The sequence below is a fragment of the Cornus florida genome, unplaced genomic scaffold, assembly GCF_030987335.1.
Source record: "Cornus florida cultivar Cherokee Brave unplaced genomic scaffold, ASM3098733v1 CherokeeBrave_3.0.0_Hap2_Chr10, whole genome shotgun sequence".
In the NCBI taxonomy this organism is placed as follows: Eukaryota; Viridiplantae; Streptophyta; class Magnoliopsida; order Cornales; family Cornaceae; genus Cornus; species Cornus florida.
Window position 1 is genome coordinate 50,470,124 of NW_026775580.1, and position 17,112 is coordinate 50,487,235.

The 17,112-nt window shown below is 34.4% G+C and overlaps 1 protein-coding gene and 1 long non-coding RNA gene across 3 annotated transcripts; both read left to right on the forward strand.

The window, feature by feature from the left end:
• The first annotated feature begins 2,252 nt into the window (after window positions 1-2,252).
• On the forward strand, window positions 2,253-5,132 carry LOC132278618 (zingipain-2-like). Its single transcript, XM_059780451.1, has 4 exons — window positions 2,253-2,783; window positions 4,044-4,279; window positions 4,383-4,523; window positions 4,607-5,132. Exons 1-4 carry the CDS (start codon window positions 2,312-2,314, stop codon window positions 4,850-4,852), a joined length of 1,095 nt encoding a protein of 364 aa, XP_059636434.1. The 5' UTR covers window positions 2,253-2,311; the 3' UTR covers window positions 4,853-5,132.
• A 3,389-nt stretch (window positions 5,133-8,521) lies between these two features.
• On the forward strand, window positions 8,522-16,046 carry LOC132276937 (uncharacterized). 2 transcript variants are annotated; one of them, XR_009470962.1, is made up of 5 exons: window positions 8,522-8,966; window positions 10,005-10,093; window positions 10,548-10,616; window positions 11,811-11,878; window positions 13,579-16,046. It is a non-coding gene; the product is annotated as an uncharacterized LOC132276937 (long non-coding RNA). The 2 variants fall into 2 exon arrangements; XR_009470961.1 differs by having other exon boundaries at window positions 8,524-8,966; window positions 10,555-10,616.
• The last annotated feature ends 1,066 nt before the right edge of the window (window positions 16,047-17,112 follow it).

Consider the following 17,112-nt stretch of genomic DNA (forward strand, 5'->3'; position numbering starts at 1 on the left):
AACTTCCTCACATGATTCAGATTTTGGATTGAAGACTTTGATACCTCCTTCGACTTCATCAATCTTCATTCTGCTCTCCTAAACAGACCCTGCAACTACACCCTTTCTTTTTGGCAATTGGATCTTGGGTCTGCTAGTGGGGTTGTTTGCAAAAGGTGATTGTGGATGGTGCTAATTGAGGTTTGGATACAGATGGTGGTTTATGTACTAGACGGTGATGATGGAGGGGTTGATGTTGACTAGGAGGATGTTTTTCCATTCAACTCTAATGTGTGTATATTTGTCTGTGATTTACAAGTAGGGCGTTTTTCTCTTTTTATTCAACTCTAAATTTTTATAAATATTAGTAATATATAATTGGTGTTCAAAATTGAAAATTACACCATTCCGTTAGTAAAGTAAATTGTCATCACAGCAAAGGGAGATAGGTGAAATATTGAAACCTAGAGGGGGTGTAAGTGAAATATAGTCAAAGATTGGGAGGTGTTGATGGAATTAACCCTAATAATAATTATTAGACTTTGCAAACTAATATTTATTTAATTTCCAAATATGATGGAAAACAACTAAGAATGGAAGTCAGATTAATTCAAACCCTATATATAAATGAGAAAGTTGTTATTGGACTTCGAATCCTAGTAAAATAATATTGTTGGTCTCCAAATATCAATAAAGTTGTTGGGGAAAATCGGAACACAAAATAATAAAACCTGCTTTAACCTATTTAAAAAAAAAAAAAAACAAACCGTGTTTTGTTTAGGAAAGTTTTGGAAAAAATTGAGGGTTGCAGGAATCATAAATTTCTAGAACTTTTCCTTTTCTACCTAAGCAAACTCCAAAAACGTTATAAAAATTTCTATTTTTATTTTTTGTTCTCATTGCTTCTATCTAATCAAACGAAGCCTAATGAATCATGCCAAATATGATTCGTTGAAACGTCTGCCAGCAGGGATTGAACATCAACCTTAATTAACCAAAAAAAAAAATAAAAGATCAGATGATTTCTTAATTTTTACACATAAGAAATCTTTTATCGTCTTTCTTAAATGATCTCCTATGTGTATTAAAATTTAACCCCTCGTTATACATGTGTGATTATGTAATTTAAAATGCAGGGAGTTGCTGGGCGTTCTCATCCATTGCTGTTGTTGAGGGGATAAACAAGATAGTGACCGGAGATTTGATCTCCCTCTCCAAGCAAGAGTTGGTGGACTGTGATACGTCATGCATTTATACTGACAAGAATTACCTTTATACAGCTAAACAAGGAGTGTGCGACTAGAACAAGATTAGTATTGAGTTCTTTAATAGGAACAAATTAATCAAACAATGAAAATAAAACAAACAAGAATATATCTCATTCTTAATTTACTCATTGATCATGTGCAGAAAAATGTAAAGGTTGTCTCAATTGATCGTTATGAAAATGTTCCTCCATATAATGGAAAACGCAATTCAACCAGTTAGTGTTGCCATTGATAGCCGTAGCAGGGAATTCCAATTTTATAAATCGTCAAATTTTTATCTTTGTCATTGTATTTAAGTTTTTTTTCTAGGATTAAGATGACGCTAGATTTTTCTACTATTAATGATTTCATTTCATTATTCACTTAAGTCACTTGATTAACCAACTACTTTGCAAGAATGATTTCATGTTTTTTCTAAGAAGTGGATGGGGAAAGCGAACGAACGATATATGGTTGAAGGACGCTTGATGATCTGCCTACTATTATTATTTTACAAATGTTATTTCCGCCATGATTCAGATGCCAATTGTGTGTACATTGCTGCATGTTCCAGTTATTTTTTGTGGGCCCTTCCATGATTTGTTTCTCATCCTGTTGTTGAGTTGATGGTAATAATAATTTATTGTTGTATTTGGATGACCTGAATTGTTAGATCCGAGTTTTATAGCCATATTGACCTCTCTCACTTTAAAAGGTAATATAGGTAGAGGTATATGGATAGTAGAGATGGATATAGATATTTATTTGTTGTAATATCCATCGTCCACTAGTTAATTATTTGATGTAATATCCATGGGACCCATTATCCACTCGTTCGCCTTTTTAAGACAACCTCGTCTCCATCTTTTGTTCACAATTACACTCACTCGTGACTTCGTATTTATCTCTAACAAACATGGGTTGGTATAGGTCACTTGTAATGTCCATTGTCCGCTAGTTAATTATTTGATGTAATATCCATGGGACCCATTCTCCACTCGTTCGCCTTTATAAGACAACCTCGTCTCCATCTTTTTTTCACAATTCCACACTCACTCATCACTTCATATTTCTCTCTAACAAACATGGGTTGGTATAGGTCACTTGTATCCATGGTGGTCCTTCTCTTCATGTTCTTCGCCTTGTCGTCGGCATTAGACATGTCGATCATCAGCTACGACTCAATGCACATCGACGAAGCGAGTTGGAGGACCAACGACGAAGTAATGACCATGTTTGAGTCGTGGCTTGTAAAGCACGGAAAGGTTTACAATGCCTTGAGTGAGAAAGAGAGGAGGTTTCAGATCTTCAAGGACAACCTCCGGTTCATTGACGGCCACAACGCCGTCAAGAACCGGACCTACAAGCTGGGTCTGAACCGGTTCGCCGATCTGACCAACGAGGAGCACCGGTCCATGTACTTGGGGACCAAGCGGAGGGTGTCGGCTCCCAAGACAAGCGACCGATATATTCCCCTCGTCGGCGATAGCTTGCCGGACTCCGTCGATTGGAGGAAAAAAAGTGCCGTTGTTGGAGTCAAAAACCAAGGACAGTGTGGTGAGCTACTTCTCTTTCTCCTCGGTCGCGCCGTCGTTTAAATTAATCTCTTCACTGCCGTGAAAAAATAAAAAAAATAAAAAATAATTAAATTCGGAATTTAAAGCGAGATAATTTTTTTCATTTTGGACCCTTTTTAACACACAACGTTACTTTTTAGTAATACCAGAGCACTTTTTACTTGCAAAATGATATCATTTTGACTCTATGCTAACTTAACAAAATGATTGAAATGACTTGAATATCTTTTGACTTTGTATATATAAATGTGTGTATATATATACTCATACACAATTACACTAAAAAATGAAGTGAATTTATGTATTAAAAATAAATAAATAAATAATGCTTAACTACTCGCCAATGAGTAAGGTGAAATTACTCACCCCTATGTGGTCCAATAACAAACTAACACATCACCTTTAATAATAAAATAATTTATACATTTTTCTGTTTTCTCAGATCAATCATTGAATAAACCGTATATAGTGTTTGTGTGTGTGTGTAGGGTGAAGCTACTCACTATGTGGTCCAATAATAAACTAACACATCACTTTTAATAATAAAATAATTTACACCCTTTTCTGCTTTTTCGGATCAATCATTGAATAAACCGTATAATAGATATCACCACCCACACCCACAAATTAATCAACGCATAACAAGTGCCACCACCACTACTACAATAAATGCCCCACAACCACCACTCTGTATTGGACAAATGAACCCCGGAGTAGCCACCACTACCCTCCCCACTGCAACAACCACTCTGTATTCAGGGGAAACAACCACATTGAATCAGCAGCGGCAAGGTTGAGGCGGGGTGGAAGTGGTGGCGTGGTTCACAGCGATGAAAGCGGCAAAGTGGTTTAGGGTGTGGTTTACTGGTTTAGGGCTTGTGTTTAATGATGGGTTAAGGGTGCGTATCAATCTTAACCTACTCAGACAATCAAAAAAAAAATAATAATAAACAAAAAAAAAAAAATATATGCCTGATTATTTTTACTTTTTTTTTATAAAAAAGAGCACCAACCTTAAAAAAATAAAATTCAAAGATGATTTCTTTATTTTAACACATACTAAATCTTTTATCATTTTTCTTAAATGATGTTGGATGTGTATTAGTAAACTTTAACCCTTCCGTATACATACGCGTGATTATTTTTACTTTACCTTGTTTTGACATTTATTTTTAGTTCTACATACTTTGAATTAACATTTAATTAAGCATATGTTGATTAATGTAAATTTAAAATGAAGGGAGTTGTTGGGCGTTCTCATCTATTGCGGCTGTTGAGGGGATAAACAAGATAGTGACCGGAGATTTGATCTCACTCTCGGAGCAAGAGTTGGTGGACTGTGATACAGTAGGTTCTAACGGATGTGATGGGGGTACCTCGGACTATGCATTTGGGTTCATCATTGAGAATGGTGGAATTAATACCGAGAAGAATTACCCTTATAATGGTACACAAGGAGTGTGCGACCACAACAAGGTAATTAGTATTATTGAGACTTGTTTAATTAATAATGAAACAAACAAGAATATATATATATATATCAGTCTCATTCTTTACTCTCATTATTATTCATGTGCAGAAAAATGAAAAGGTTGTCTCAATTGATAGTTATGAAGACCTTCCTCCAAATAACGAGTTGGCATTGCAAAAGGCAGTGGCAAGTCAACCAGTGAGTGTTGCTATTGATGCCAGTGCGGCCGAATTCAACTTCTACGAATCCGTAAATTTCTACCTTGGTCGATCATTGTAGTTTAGTTTCTTTTCTAATAACATTAAGACATATGATGCTACATTTTTCTTCAGGGTGTATTCACGGCAAGTTGTGGGACAGAGCTAAGCCATGGTGTGGCTGTAGTTGGATACGGGACAGAAAATGGCGTGGACTATTGGATTGTGAGGAACTCTTGGGGCACAGAATGGGGAGAGGAGGGCTACATCAGGATGGAGCGTAACATAGCTAATGCACCAACAGGCAAATGTGGAATCACGATGCAAGCTTCTTACCCCATCAAGAATGACCAGAATCCTCCCAACCATGCCCCATATTAGCGGGCATTTGGGAGTACTGGAAAGAGCAAAGCGAACGATGGTTGAAAGTCTTCGAGGATGCTTGATGATCTGCTTACTATTATTATATTGCAAATGGGATGAATATATATATATATATATGTACGTGTATGGTGCTTTTATATTTCTGCGTTGTAATAAGAGTTCGTTTTCCTTTCCTTCGAGTTATCTCTGCTCCTGTAATGTATTGTTGTGTTGGGATGGCCTCTTCATATAAGATTTGACCATCAATAAGAATGCAAGAGTACTGAATTAATGTTAATGCTTTCTGTTTAATTTCTATATATAATGTTGGTCGATCCATTTTCCTTTTTATATCTTCTTTGGTAAATGTTTGATTCAAGCTTTACGACCATTGACCTCTCACCTCATACCCTTTCAGCTTCTAAATATCTAAAGAAAAAAATGGAAGTTATTCTGTAATGAATTGTGAGGATGTCTTCGCTTGAACTATAAATAATTACAAAATGTGAATTAATGGCACAGACATTGCCTTGCATGTAAGCAAGCTGAAAAAATAAATTAATTAGGTGTCTCCAAAATCAGAAAGATCATCTATTTCTTCTTAATTTTCCCAATACTTCAGCCTATTGTTGCGATTTTGCATTGGTTTTCAGCCTAATGTGGCGATTTTGCAGCCAACTTCTTCATCCATTTTACTAATAGCAAGACTATCCATGTTTATTTTAGTATCACACTGTTTCTTTAAAATTGATAATTAGTGCACTATTCAATAAAAACTAATCTAAAGTTGAATAATTACATTAAGTAAAAAATAACATGCACACACACACACACACACATATATATATATATATTGATTGATGAAATGATGTGGCATCGGCGGTGTCGTGGGGGGCGGGGCTACCGTTGAAGGTGGAAGAGATACAAGTGGAGCCTCCAAAATCATCAGAAATTAGGATTAAGATGCTGTGTGCATGTCTATGCCACACTGATATCCTTTGCTGCAATGGCCTTCAGTTGTTAGTACCCTTCCTTCTGCATTCCAATTTTTTCTTTTTTCTTTTTTTTTTTTCTTTTTTTTTTCTTTTTTTTTTAAAAATTTAAAAATGACATTATTGTCATTCAAGAAAAACACACTCAAGTATTTTTAAAGTATTCACATACTCTACCTTTTGACGAATAAAATTGTTATTTTATTTGTTAAATAATTTAAGTGAAATGTAATTGGTGAAAAATAGAGTGTGAAATATATGAATATCCTTGAATGTATGCTTAGTGTTTGCTGATTTTGTTTTTAATACTTTTACAGCCTTTGTTCCCACGAGTTCCTGGGCATGAAGGTGCTGGGTAATCTCTCTCTCTCTCTCTCTCTCTCTCTCAATAATTGAAAGTCAAATTTTAAAATTTAAATACCTAAAATGTCCCATTTTATATACATTTGAATATATACATATATATATATATACACTCACAAAATAGATGGAATTTGTTTACACAGGATGGTAGAGAGTGTTGGTGAAGGAGTGAGAGGTTTTAAAGAAGGTGACATTGTGATGCCAACCTACATAGGGGAGTGTGGGAAATGTGAGAATTGCAAGTCAAATTTGTGCTTGGCATACCCTTTCAAATTATATACTCCACTCTTACATTCATAATCACGAGCATCTAAATTTGAAAGTTCGAATTTTTGTTGATATAGTTTCAACAACTGAGGAGCTTCCTCATAACAGGTCACAAACTTCTTGAGGAGCAAACTCTCTCCGGAATTCAACAATGCGTCTACATGAATGGGTGGTTCCTTAATTAACCAAACCTTTCGACAACAAAACTTGAAGTACCGAACACCTGGGAATTATCCTCTTACTCATTGTGTTGACATAAAAATTCAGCACCGCCATTATCTTCTCCTTGGATACCATCATACACATCGGACATCTTGTAAAAGCCAAGATTGTTTCTTCCTCAGACCAACATCACTTCTCATAAACCTCCATCTTCCTTTTCCATGTTGCTTTGTTCATTGAGGTCAATGCCTTAATCGCTATAACAAAATGGGATTGTGAAGGGTCATTGAAACCCAATTTCTTAACATCCTCCACTAAACATATAATATTTTCGGACTCGAGTTGGACTTCGCACTTCATCCATATCAACCCAAGCCCAGACTGAATTGAATTCGGGCTCAAAATATACAGCCCAGGCCCAAACCAAAACTAAAAACACATTGCCCAAGCCCACAAAATTTCGAATTGGGCTCGGGTTATTTCGAGTTGGTCCCGCCCGAGTTGTAGCCCTAACTGTGATACTAAAGTTGTGGGTCGAATTATAAAAAGTTGAAGCTATTAGGTGTTATTGTCTACCCTTTTATAAGTCTAGAACCCACTTTGTTCCAATATGATGTTTCCGCGAGTCGTCTTGCTACTCATGTTGTCATGATTCTGGTCCATGAACTTGATGGCCATTAAGAGTGGGCTGATCATCAAATTCTCCATCCTCTGCTGCAGACATGATCAGATTCAAATTTCTTTTCTGATAGATATATTGCATTTACTAATCACTCACTAGTGTCATTCGAATGATAGCCTAACCGATTAATTAGAGCCAACTCCATTTTCACACCCACAACCAATACTTTACTAGAAACATAAATTATGTTTATAACACTGTAGAAAGATCCATTTGCCTATTCTGTAAAGAGAGTACCGTAGCTTTTTTCTGTGAATGAACAGTTGTATCACCAGAGTAGAATCAATACAAGGTTTGAAAGTTTGATCAATCTTGGTCTTTTGATTGATTTTCAAATTATTTTAATTTTATTTAATTAAAAGGGATAATTTCACTGACATCTCCTGAGGTTTGGTCAAATATTAGTCTCAAATATCTTTCGAAAATAACTATCACTTAGATCCAATTTCGCTTTTTCGTTACTGTCTCCGTTAAAAACATGAGAAAAGACATATTTGCCCCTACACTACAAGAAATGTGGGCTTTTACGACATAGTATTTACGGGGCTTCTTTATTTTGCCTCGTAATTACTACCATTTACGGAGTTTTTAAAAGAATCCTTGTTATAGGACATGCTTTCACGGGGATTTAGTAAAATCCTCGTAGAAAAATATTTTTACGGTGTATTAAAAAGCTCGTGAATATTTTGATATATTTATGACATATTTGTACACCTTTAACGGGATAAATGTTTCTCGTTGATAAAACACTCATTTAAAGCCTTTTTTTTTTCCTCGTAAATAACCAATTAATAAAATTAGTTAATATATATATATATATATAAATGAACTTAAGTTCTTTTACGGTGTATTGAAGGGGCTGTGAATAAATTTCACATTTAAGACGCCTTTTTTGCCCTGTAGATAAGCCAAAAAAAAATTTAAAGTCAAAAAAAATTTCCCCCCTCGGTGCCGTTGGCGGGAAATTTAGCGCCAATTTTTTTTTTTACGGTGTTTTAAGGAGTCCGTGAATAAATTTCACATTTAAAGAAGCTTTTTTACCTCGTAGATAAGTTTCACATTCAAGGGGGGCTTTTTTTTTTTTTTTTCTGTAGATAAGCAATACTATTTTACAAAATAAAATTTCCCCCCCTTCGTGCCGCTGGCGGGAATTAACTTAGCACCAAATAAATAATTTTTTTTAATAGAGAACATAATGAAAAATTAGTCTCACCTTACCTTATGAACCGATGTAGTATTTGTCAACCGTCCAACTCTATACAGCTCTGCTCTCTCTCTCTCTCTCTCTCTCTCTCTCGTAAGCCCTAGATTTCTCTCTCTGCTCTCTCTCTCTCTCGCGTTGAAGCCCACTTTCTCTCTCTGCTCTCTCTCTCACGTCTAAGCCCTAGCTTTCTCTCTCTCTCGTCTAAGCCCTAGCTTTGTCTCTCTGCTCTCTCTGTCGTGCCGAAGCCCTAGCTTTGTCTCTCTGCTCTCTATCTTTAGATGAAAAAGATGTGAACAAGATGATGTTGTAGATTCGATATAGTCTCCCTATTCGAGTTATCTCTCTGGTTCGCCTCTCTATTCGAGTTCTCTCTCTGGTTTGGACACGAGAAACAGTCATTTGGAGCCACAATATCTTCGAATTTCAGACGGCTATACGCATCAATTTGGAGCAAAAAATCAGGTTGGTCTATCTCTTTCTATATATGTCTCTATTAGTTTTGATTTTTTGATTAAGAGTGTTTTATTGAATTTAATTTTTTTTTTTTTTTTTTGGAGACTAAATCTCCCTGTGACTATTGTAACACTTATACGGTGCTAAATAATCAATTTGTTTTTTTTGTTGTTTTGAAAATCCCTTATTTTCCAGTTTTGCATGCCTTTTTATTTTTATCTTTTTTATTTTATCCATATTAGATACAGAATCATCCAGTTCTTTGATTTCCCTGCATTCTGGTATCTGTGTCGTATTTTTTTTCCCCACTCCAAATTCTTGAGTGAAATGCCCCAAATATGTTTTTGGAATTGGAACAAACGAACATGCAATTACCCTTATAATTAAGTTCCAAGCTAGTAGTGTGAGTGGTATTTGGTTTTAGTGTCCAACCTAAATGTCTAGGATTCCAGCCCCACGTGGTTTCTGTAATAAATAAAAACATGTAGGGAGTAGGCTACATAAAGCTTATTCAATCATTTATTTGGGCAATGCCATATTGAATATGTGTCTGTCATATTTTCTCATAAATCCAAGCCTTGCAATTTCTTTTTCTTCTTGTTGTTCCTATAGTGTGTCAACATAAGCAACATAATTCTCTAGTCTGTCTTAGTCATTGATCTTTATTGTATATGGTGAAACTTTCTCGTCCAACTTTTGCTTATCATACTATTCCTTACCATCTGTGCCTTCTCAAGGATGCATAAATCTCAATTTTTATTTTTTCTTGTCTAAACAGACTTATATCTCATAATTTTCATTTCAGCACAGCTCATTCTGTGAACATATAAATTCTTGATTCTTAAACATTTCGTACTTGCTTTCTCTTGACATTGATAATTTTTCATGCTAAGCTATGGATAATCTGTTATTTTCAGTATTTTTTAACAGGAATTTATTGTCCTGTCAACTCTTTATTTTTTCACTCTTTTCTTTGTGCCATTTACATTTTTACTTTTTTCATAGAGTCTAAGCAAATGTGGTATCTAAATCTATAATTGTTTGCAGTTGTACGGCTTATGGGATGTGCTGCTTCACACATTACATTAGAGTGTGCTTTACAAACTCATCCCAACATTACCCTTATTGGAGAAGAGGTACTTCTATTCATTTATTTGTTCACTTCCAAATACATTGTTGGCTTAGCTACACTTAAGTCTTAAAAAACTTAAGCATTTGCTAGTGATTGGGACTTCTTAAATGCTGTTATCAACAATTATGTCTTCCCATCATTGTCGATAGTTATGTTTTTAGGTTGACTTGTAGGCAAAACTACTTAAAAAATTCAATTAGTTACTAATTTTTTTTAAAAAATGAGTAAAATCTCAAGAGTGGTAATCTGTCAGGAAACAAGGTTCTACCATATTAGGTTCCAACTAAGCTCACGACCTTTTTTTTTTTTTTTTATGCAAATACATATTATAGGGTTTCAAAATTGCAAGTGAAATTGTAGATTTATTGCAAGTGAAATTGCAGATTTGGAAGAACTTAGGAACTAATGAAAACTTCTGCTTGTTTGTTGTTCTTTCATTTGCTTATTTTTGGTGTCAGTGTGCAGATGTAGTCCGCTTTCCATGGTTGCTTTCATTTTCTTGAACAATTATTACCAACTAAGGATAGGTTAGTAAGTTTTTCTTTTTCCTTTTTCCTTGGGTAAAGTTGTCGTCTTTTGTTGTACCAAGTACCTTATCTATATGTCATTGTGTTCCTGCTTTATATGTTTATGAGATTCCAGATTTTAATTTTTTTTTCTCTTGGTTATGTATAATGATATATTTATGCAGTCTTCTGTATCTATATAGCATAATATATGGAATCCTGAACAGGAAGAGGTGATATCACTTGGTCTAAGCCCTTGCTATGAAAATTTGTCCGTGGAAGTAAGAACATGTATTATATTTTTGTTTTCCTAAACAAATTATTTAATAAAGCAAGATATTTGAATATTCCATTTAGAGAGTTCTGCCTCTTCCCTTCAGTTGTGTCCCTGAGAGGCTTCAGCCCAATCCTTCTCAAGTCAATTTGTGCCAAACCCTTGTATAAGTAAGGATATAAACAATGGAGCTTAAATGAAGCAGCAAGCAGCATATAGCAGACTCAGTTTTGCTGCTTCTATGATACCTCAAATCAGAGGGTATAAATGACAATTTACAATGTCTCAGGCCTTGTACATCCTCTTATAAACTTGTATATTCTTCACACAAAAGCTTAGATGATAAGCAAATTAATAATTAAATTAAATTCAGTTCCAAAATCTGCTCACAACAGGTTTCTGCAGAACCTAAACAAGCTGAGGGTAAAACTGTAATTTCGAGGTTAGACTTCCTTGGATATAGATCCCACGCCACTGAATTAACATATTACACTTGCTCAAATCGTAATATCTTAGTTTATAGCAAGGTAATATCAAATTACAGATCAAAGTGAGATTCACAGGTTGATTTCTAGAGCAGCACTGTTCTTAGGGACTGAAGGGTCATTTCTCAGCTACATTCTTTTGTTTTTGATTTTCTCAGTCATGTAATATCAAATTACCATTACACAGATAAAGAACATAGCAATGAAACAGTTGAATTTCAGTCACAGCACTCATAGCACACACTCAGCAGGCTTTTTAAACTGAAAACCTTATTTAGTGAGGTTTATGAGGTCAAAACAAGAACAAACCAATTTTCTGGTTTAAGAAATATGTGAAAATTATTCAGGTCAATTTGTCATTCATTAACTTATTATTATATTTCTTAAATTAGTCATACAATCTGATTTTTTATGTATTTGTTGGCATTATATTTTTGAAATATTTTTTCCTGACAGGATTGATTATCACCAGTTCATTAAGAGCAGAAGAATCAGAATTTCTATGATTCCAGTCTACAACAAAGGTCAAATACTAAGCTTCTTTTATGATTGCACAATTTTAATGCTTTTTATACTCATACTTAGGGGGGTCATGTGCCTTTAAGTGACCAATTTTGCGGTATATCTTGAACTTTATTACCTTATTGGTACATCGGCCCGTGTGGAGGCCATTTTTATTTCTTGTTTTAAAATGTTGAAAGCATGGGAGTATGGGATCATCGTATGTGGAGGTTTTGATTGACTGTTGTGGAGGAGAAGTTGTTAATATGTTGTTTATACCTTTACTTAAATTGGAGAACAATATTTGTAGGTAAATTGGAGAATGACTTCTCCATATTCTAATTATTTATGACCCTATACTAATAAGCAGACATATACTACAACCAAATCCTCTGGTCCAACATGGATGGCAAATGTGGGTAAAAATCATCTATAGTTTATACTATCCACTTGTTATACAAAAGATTGAAATTGTAAACAACAATTTGTATGAGAGGCTCCTTAGCATTAAGAAAGGGAAATACAATAGAAACTATATATCATTTTTAAATCTGTCAAACAATTTAAAAATTAAGATTAAAACAATATGAAAACAATTTAAGAGGTTAAGAACTAAAGCAATAATAAACAAGGAATTATCTCTAGGAGGTAATTAATACGTACCCGAAATAACACTTGGGGCTCAATCAACTACAAATACATGGAAAAATTCAGAACTATTAAAAAGTTCAAAACTATCAATCCATGGAAAAATTAAATTTAATGTGAACACAAATACAAATAGAAAAACAAAATTTTTAATAATCATTAATTAAAAAATGATGTTAAACCCAAGCTTGCATCAATTTTGCTCAAATTAGCACCAAATAACATAGTATCCAAACATCAATTATTAGATTACATTCATCCAATAATAGAAGATTAATCATTGATCTGTTAGTGCTAATTATTTAACCGGCTGCCAAGTTCTTTCATCAAGTTCTTGTTCAGCCCTCCTCCTTTCATCAATGCTCACTCCTTTCATCAAGTATCCAAACATCAATGCTCACTCCATTCATCAAGTTCTTGTTCAGCCCTCCTCCTTTCAGCCTCCAACTTTGTATTTGCCTTCCTCCTATGATCCAAAGACGAAGATGGAGCCTTTTTTCCATGACCAAACCAACAGAAATATGTACCCTTTATTGTTCCAAGACAATTCTCCAATATCTTTGCTCGTCCACCGGGACTGGACTACTAGCATCCAAATTAACAGATGCCTATGATGATTGACTGGACATTCAGTGCTAATATAGATAAATATAAGTTTATATATAAAGACATAAATCAACTGGACAAAAGCTTACGACAAAATAATAAAGTATCCATCCTGTCTACCAAGCATATATGCCATCATATCACAAGCAATTATGTAGCTTGACGATATTTATTCTTGGGAACTTGGAAGCTGCCATTCCAAATACTAATAGGAAATAAACATGACAGAAACCAATAATTGTTGCGGACATGAGACAAAAAAACACCTACCTTCTTATCTCATTCCCATGACATCGTGAGAAAACAATAACGTCTGCCCCAAGCCTCATAGTACTTGTCTTAAAACCATTTCCATCTGGGAAAAAATAAACAATAATAGTAGTGAAGAAAACTTATAATAACATCCAATCAATGATATCATTAAATTATGATTTTTCCTAATATTTTTTTTTTTTTTTTTTTTTTTCAGCAAGGGATCTCCTCAAGGGATGCTTCGGTCTGTAACAACATACAGGGTATCTGTAAGATATGAATTTATAATTGGCTAATTTCGTTGTCAAAATAAGTCCGATCAAGTTGTAATTTTTCGGTTCAAAATTTCAAAGATTGAAGATCGGATGTGGATTTGAAGAAGTACAAGTGTTCATGGTTTACTACACTTCGGGATAATGAGAACAATATTTTAGGAAGGTATGTGAGTGAGTGAGAACACTTGAGGGAGTTTAGAAGGTTGAAGGAAACAAAGATTTTCACTTCTGTCCATTGGGAACGGGTAGGAGAATCCTTGGTCTACAACAAGTTTGGTCACTGCCAATCTTGAACCGGTATTCACAGTTGGGAACCGGTAGCCAAAATGCATCAAAAAGGCTTCTGACCTTCTTGAACTAGTACCAAGTTTGGGAACCAGTACCAAGAGTCCTGACAGTATTAGAACTTTCAGTTTCTTGTTCTAATTGTTTCCTTTTTTATCCCAACTTCTTTCCAAGTCCTATACACGAAATTTTTCATATTTTTAGAGGGACTAGGACATTCTAAACTCTATATAAACCTTGGTAGTCATCTAGGTTGAAACATGACTTTAGGGAAAATCAATTCTATATTTTGAGAAAGCTTTTTAGAGAGAGAAAATTCAGAAAATCAAATCTGATTATTCTGAATTTATTTATGAGAGCACACACATATATTCATGAGTGATTTATTGGTGTTGCTCTCTATCTCATCGGAATTGGAACTATATTGAAGATTCAGATATTCCGTATGAAGAGCAAGATTTAATTCTTCTACATCGAGTTCAGATCTTGAAGAACAGTTTTAAAAACGATCACACTTTGAAAGGGTTGGAGCATTCGAGTAGTGTTGTCTAATCTATCTGTTACTCTTCTACAAATATCAAGCATAAGCCTGAGGTCAAGTTGTTGTTGGACAGGGAGTCACAAAGCCAGAGAATTGTTAGCAATTGGTGTTTAGTAGAATGATAGGGTGTGAGCCAGAGTCAAAGTTTAGTGTACTTTGTTTCAAACATAGTAGATTGATTTACTTTGGACTGAATAATCCACGAGGTTTTTCCCATGCAAATAATTAATGTATCTTATCAACTAGGGTTTCCTCGCTAAAAATCCTAGTGCAATCTCTCTAAACTTTTACTTGCTTTATTTTACATATATTCGTGATTGTGGTTGTTTAAATTGATCATATAATTTAATCAATCACAAAATCGAGCAAGTTAGCCTAATATTCAGATCTAGGTCATTAAAGGAGTTAATCACAATTGAAATCAACTAACAATTTTCGCACCCCGCGTAACTCTATTTTCACAGTATCACCAAGCCGATGATTTAGAAGATTATGTGTGTATGTGCATATATATATATATATATATATATATATATATATATATATATATATATATAGACGTCCAACTTCTCTGCTCCCAAATTTCTAACTCCACCAATTGCTCTTCGATCTCGCTATTTATGTCGAGCTTGCAATTGAAGCAATAGAGTATGGATTATATATATATATATATATACACACACACACATGGAAGATTTGCTTTCTATTTGGGATTTGAACTTTCGTCTCAACGCTCTGAGCCTCACTTACCCACTCCTCTCTCTCACATCTCTCACACACACATAGCTTTACACACAGCCATGCCCACCACCACCACTTTGTACAGTCAACGTCTCTCTCTCATCTCATCTTTGTATAATCGATTGATGATGGATAAGAGAAGATTGGCGATGGCCAATCGATGGCGTGACGAGAAATATTCGACGAAGGCTAACCACTGGTTAACGGCGATGGCTTGATTTTGGAGAAGACTCCTCGAGCTGATAAGCATTACAAGAGGATTGGTAAGACACCAGATTGGGAATGGATTAGATACAAACCTATAGTCGGAGTATTGGTTACTAAATGGTCCAATTGTTACCCAAATGGCCCTCACTGACATGGAAATTCTTCAACTGGACAATCATGTGAAAGTAAGTAGCCTAATTTCCTAATGGCCAGTGGACAACTCCATCATCTCTTCAACTAGTTCCATTTTTCCAATCCCAATCCTTCAATTCTCAATGGTAGTGTTTACCATAACCAACAAATATACAAGATGTGATTAAATGGTTGCCTTGTGCCTCAAAGGGGTTCTTACTGGGTCACACTTTGAGTTACTTCACCTTTCCTTCTCTACTATTCTCTTGGCCTCATATAATTTTGTTCAAGCATCACATCCCAAAGTATGCTCACATCTCATGGTTGGCAGTTAAAGGTTGATTGTATACATTAGATACTAAGCCAATGAGAAACAAGCATTATAATAATGCTTGTTATCTTTGCCTCCCTGAATTGGAATAAATTGATCACTTGTTCTTTTAAGTGTAAATTTAGTGGCATTATATGGGATTTCATTTAGCATGCAACTGGTTTCAACTTCAATTTTAGGTCCTGCAACTGGAATGAATTCATTGATTGGTGCTCAACTACATGGTCAAATGGTCACTTCCTTTCATATAAATTGCTTCTTTCTGCTGCAATCTACAACATTTGGCAATAGAGGAATTTAAGGGCATGATTTTGTATTTATATATGTCTCTGTGTGTAATGTGTGTGTGTGTATATATATATATATGTCTGTATTAATTTTTTTTTTGGTCCAAAAATTATACCGAATTACCTATATTCATGTTTCCTTATCATTGAAAAACTGAACTACAACAGCAAATACCACATCAGTTGTGTGCCCCTACATGATTTCTATTTCAAAGGAATGTAAATATTTAATCTAACAGAGGTTAGAAACTGTGTTTTTAACCAATTATCAATGTTACAAAAATATTTTGGAAATTAATAATGAAATGAAATTAATATGTCGTTCTGCAATTAGTTTAATTAATATATCATTTGAATAGTCAAACTAAAATCAAATGAGGGTAAACATATAATTTTAATCATTAAAAAAATAATTTAGTTAGTCAAACCAAAGTCAAAGGGTAAGAATGTTTTTTTATATGTAAAAAATGGTATGACACACCTGTCAACTAACTTTTGGGGTGTGAGTGAAAAACGGAGCAAACGTTTATATTGTGAGTGATAGTTATTTTCGAAAAATGTTTGAGATTGATATTTGGCCAAATTTTAGGGGATGTTAATGAAGTTATTCCTAATTAAAATTAAAGTGAAACAAATCACAAAAAGTAATAAATAAAGTAAAATGAGTAATATAACATGAAGAATATTTTTGAGAAAATTCAAAGAAGAAAATCACAGAGATTTAGCTGTCTTTGGTGAAACCAATCTACTGTATGTGGAGTTAGTGTTATACAAACTCTATTTCAGTGTCACATCCACTCAACTATGTCAATAACTAGTTTTTGCCGTTTTTGCAAATTTTCATTTTACTCCTCAATTCTTGCATATGGGTTGATAGTCCGCAAACACTTTGTCCCTTTCGTAGGGATCAAAAAGGTCTTCCTCGCAATTACAAAAATAAAAATAAACTAAA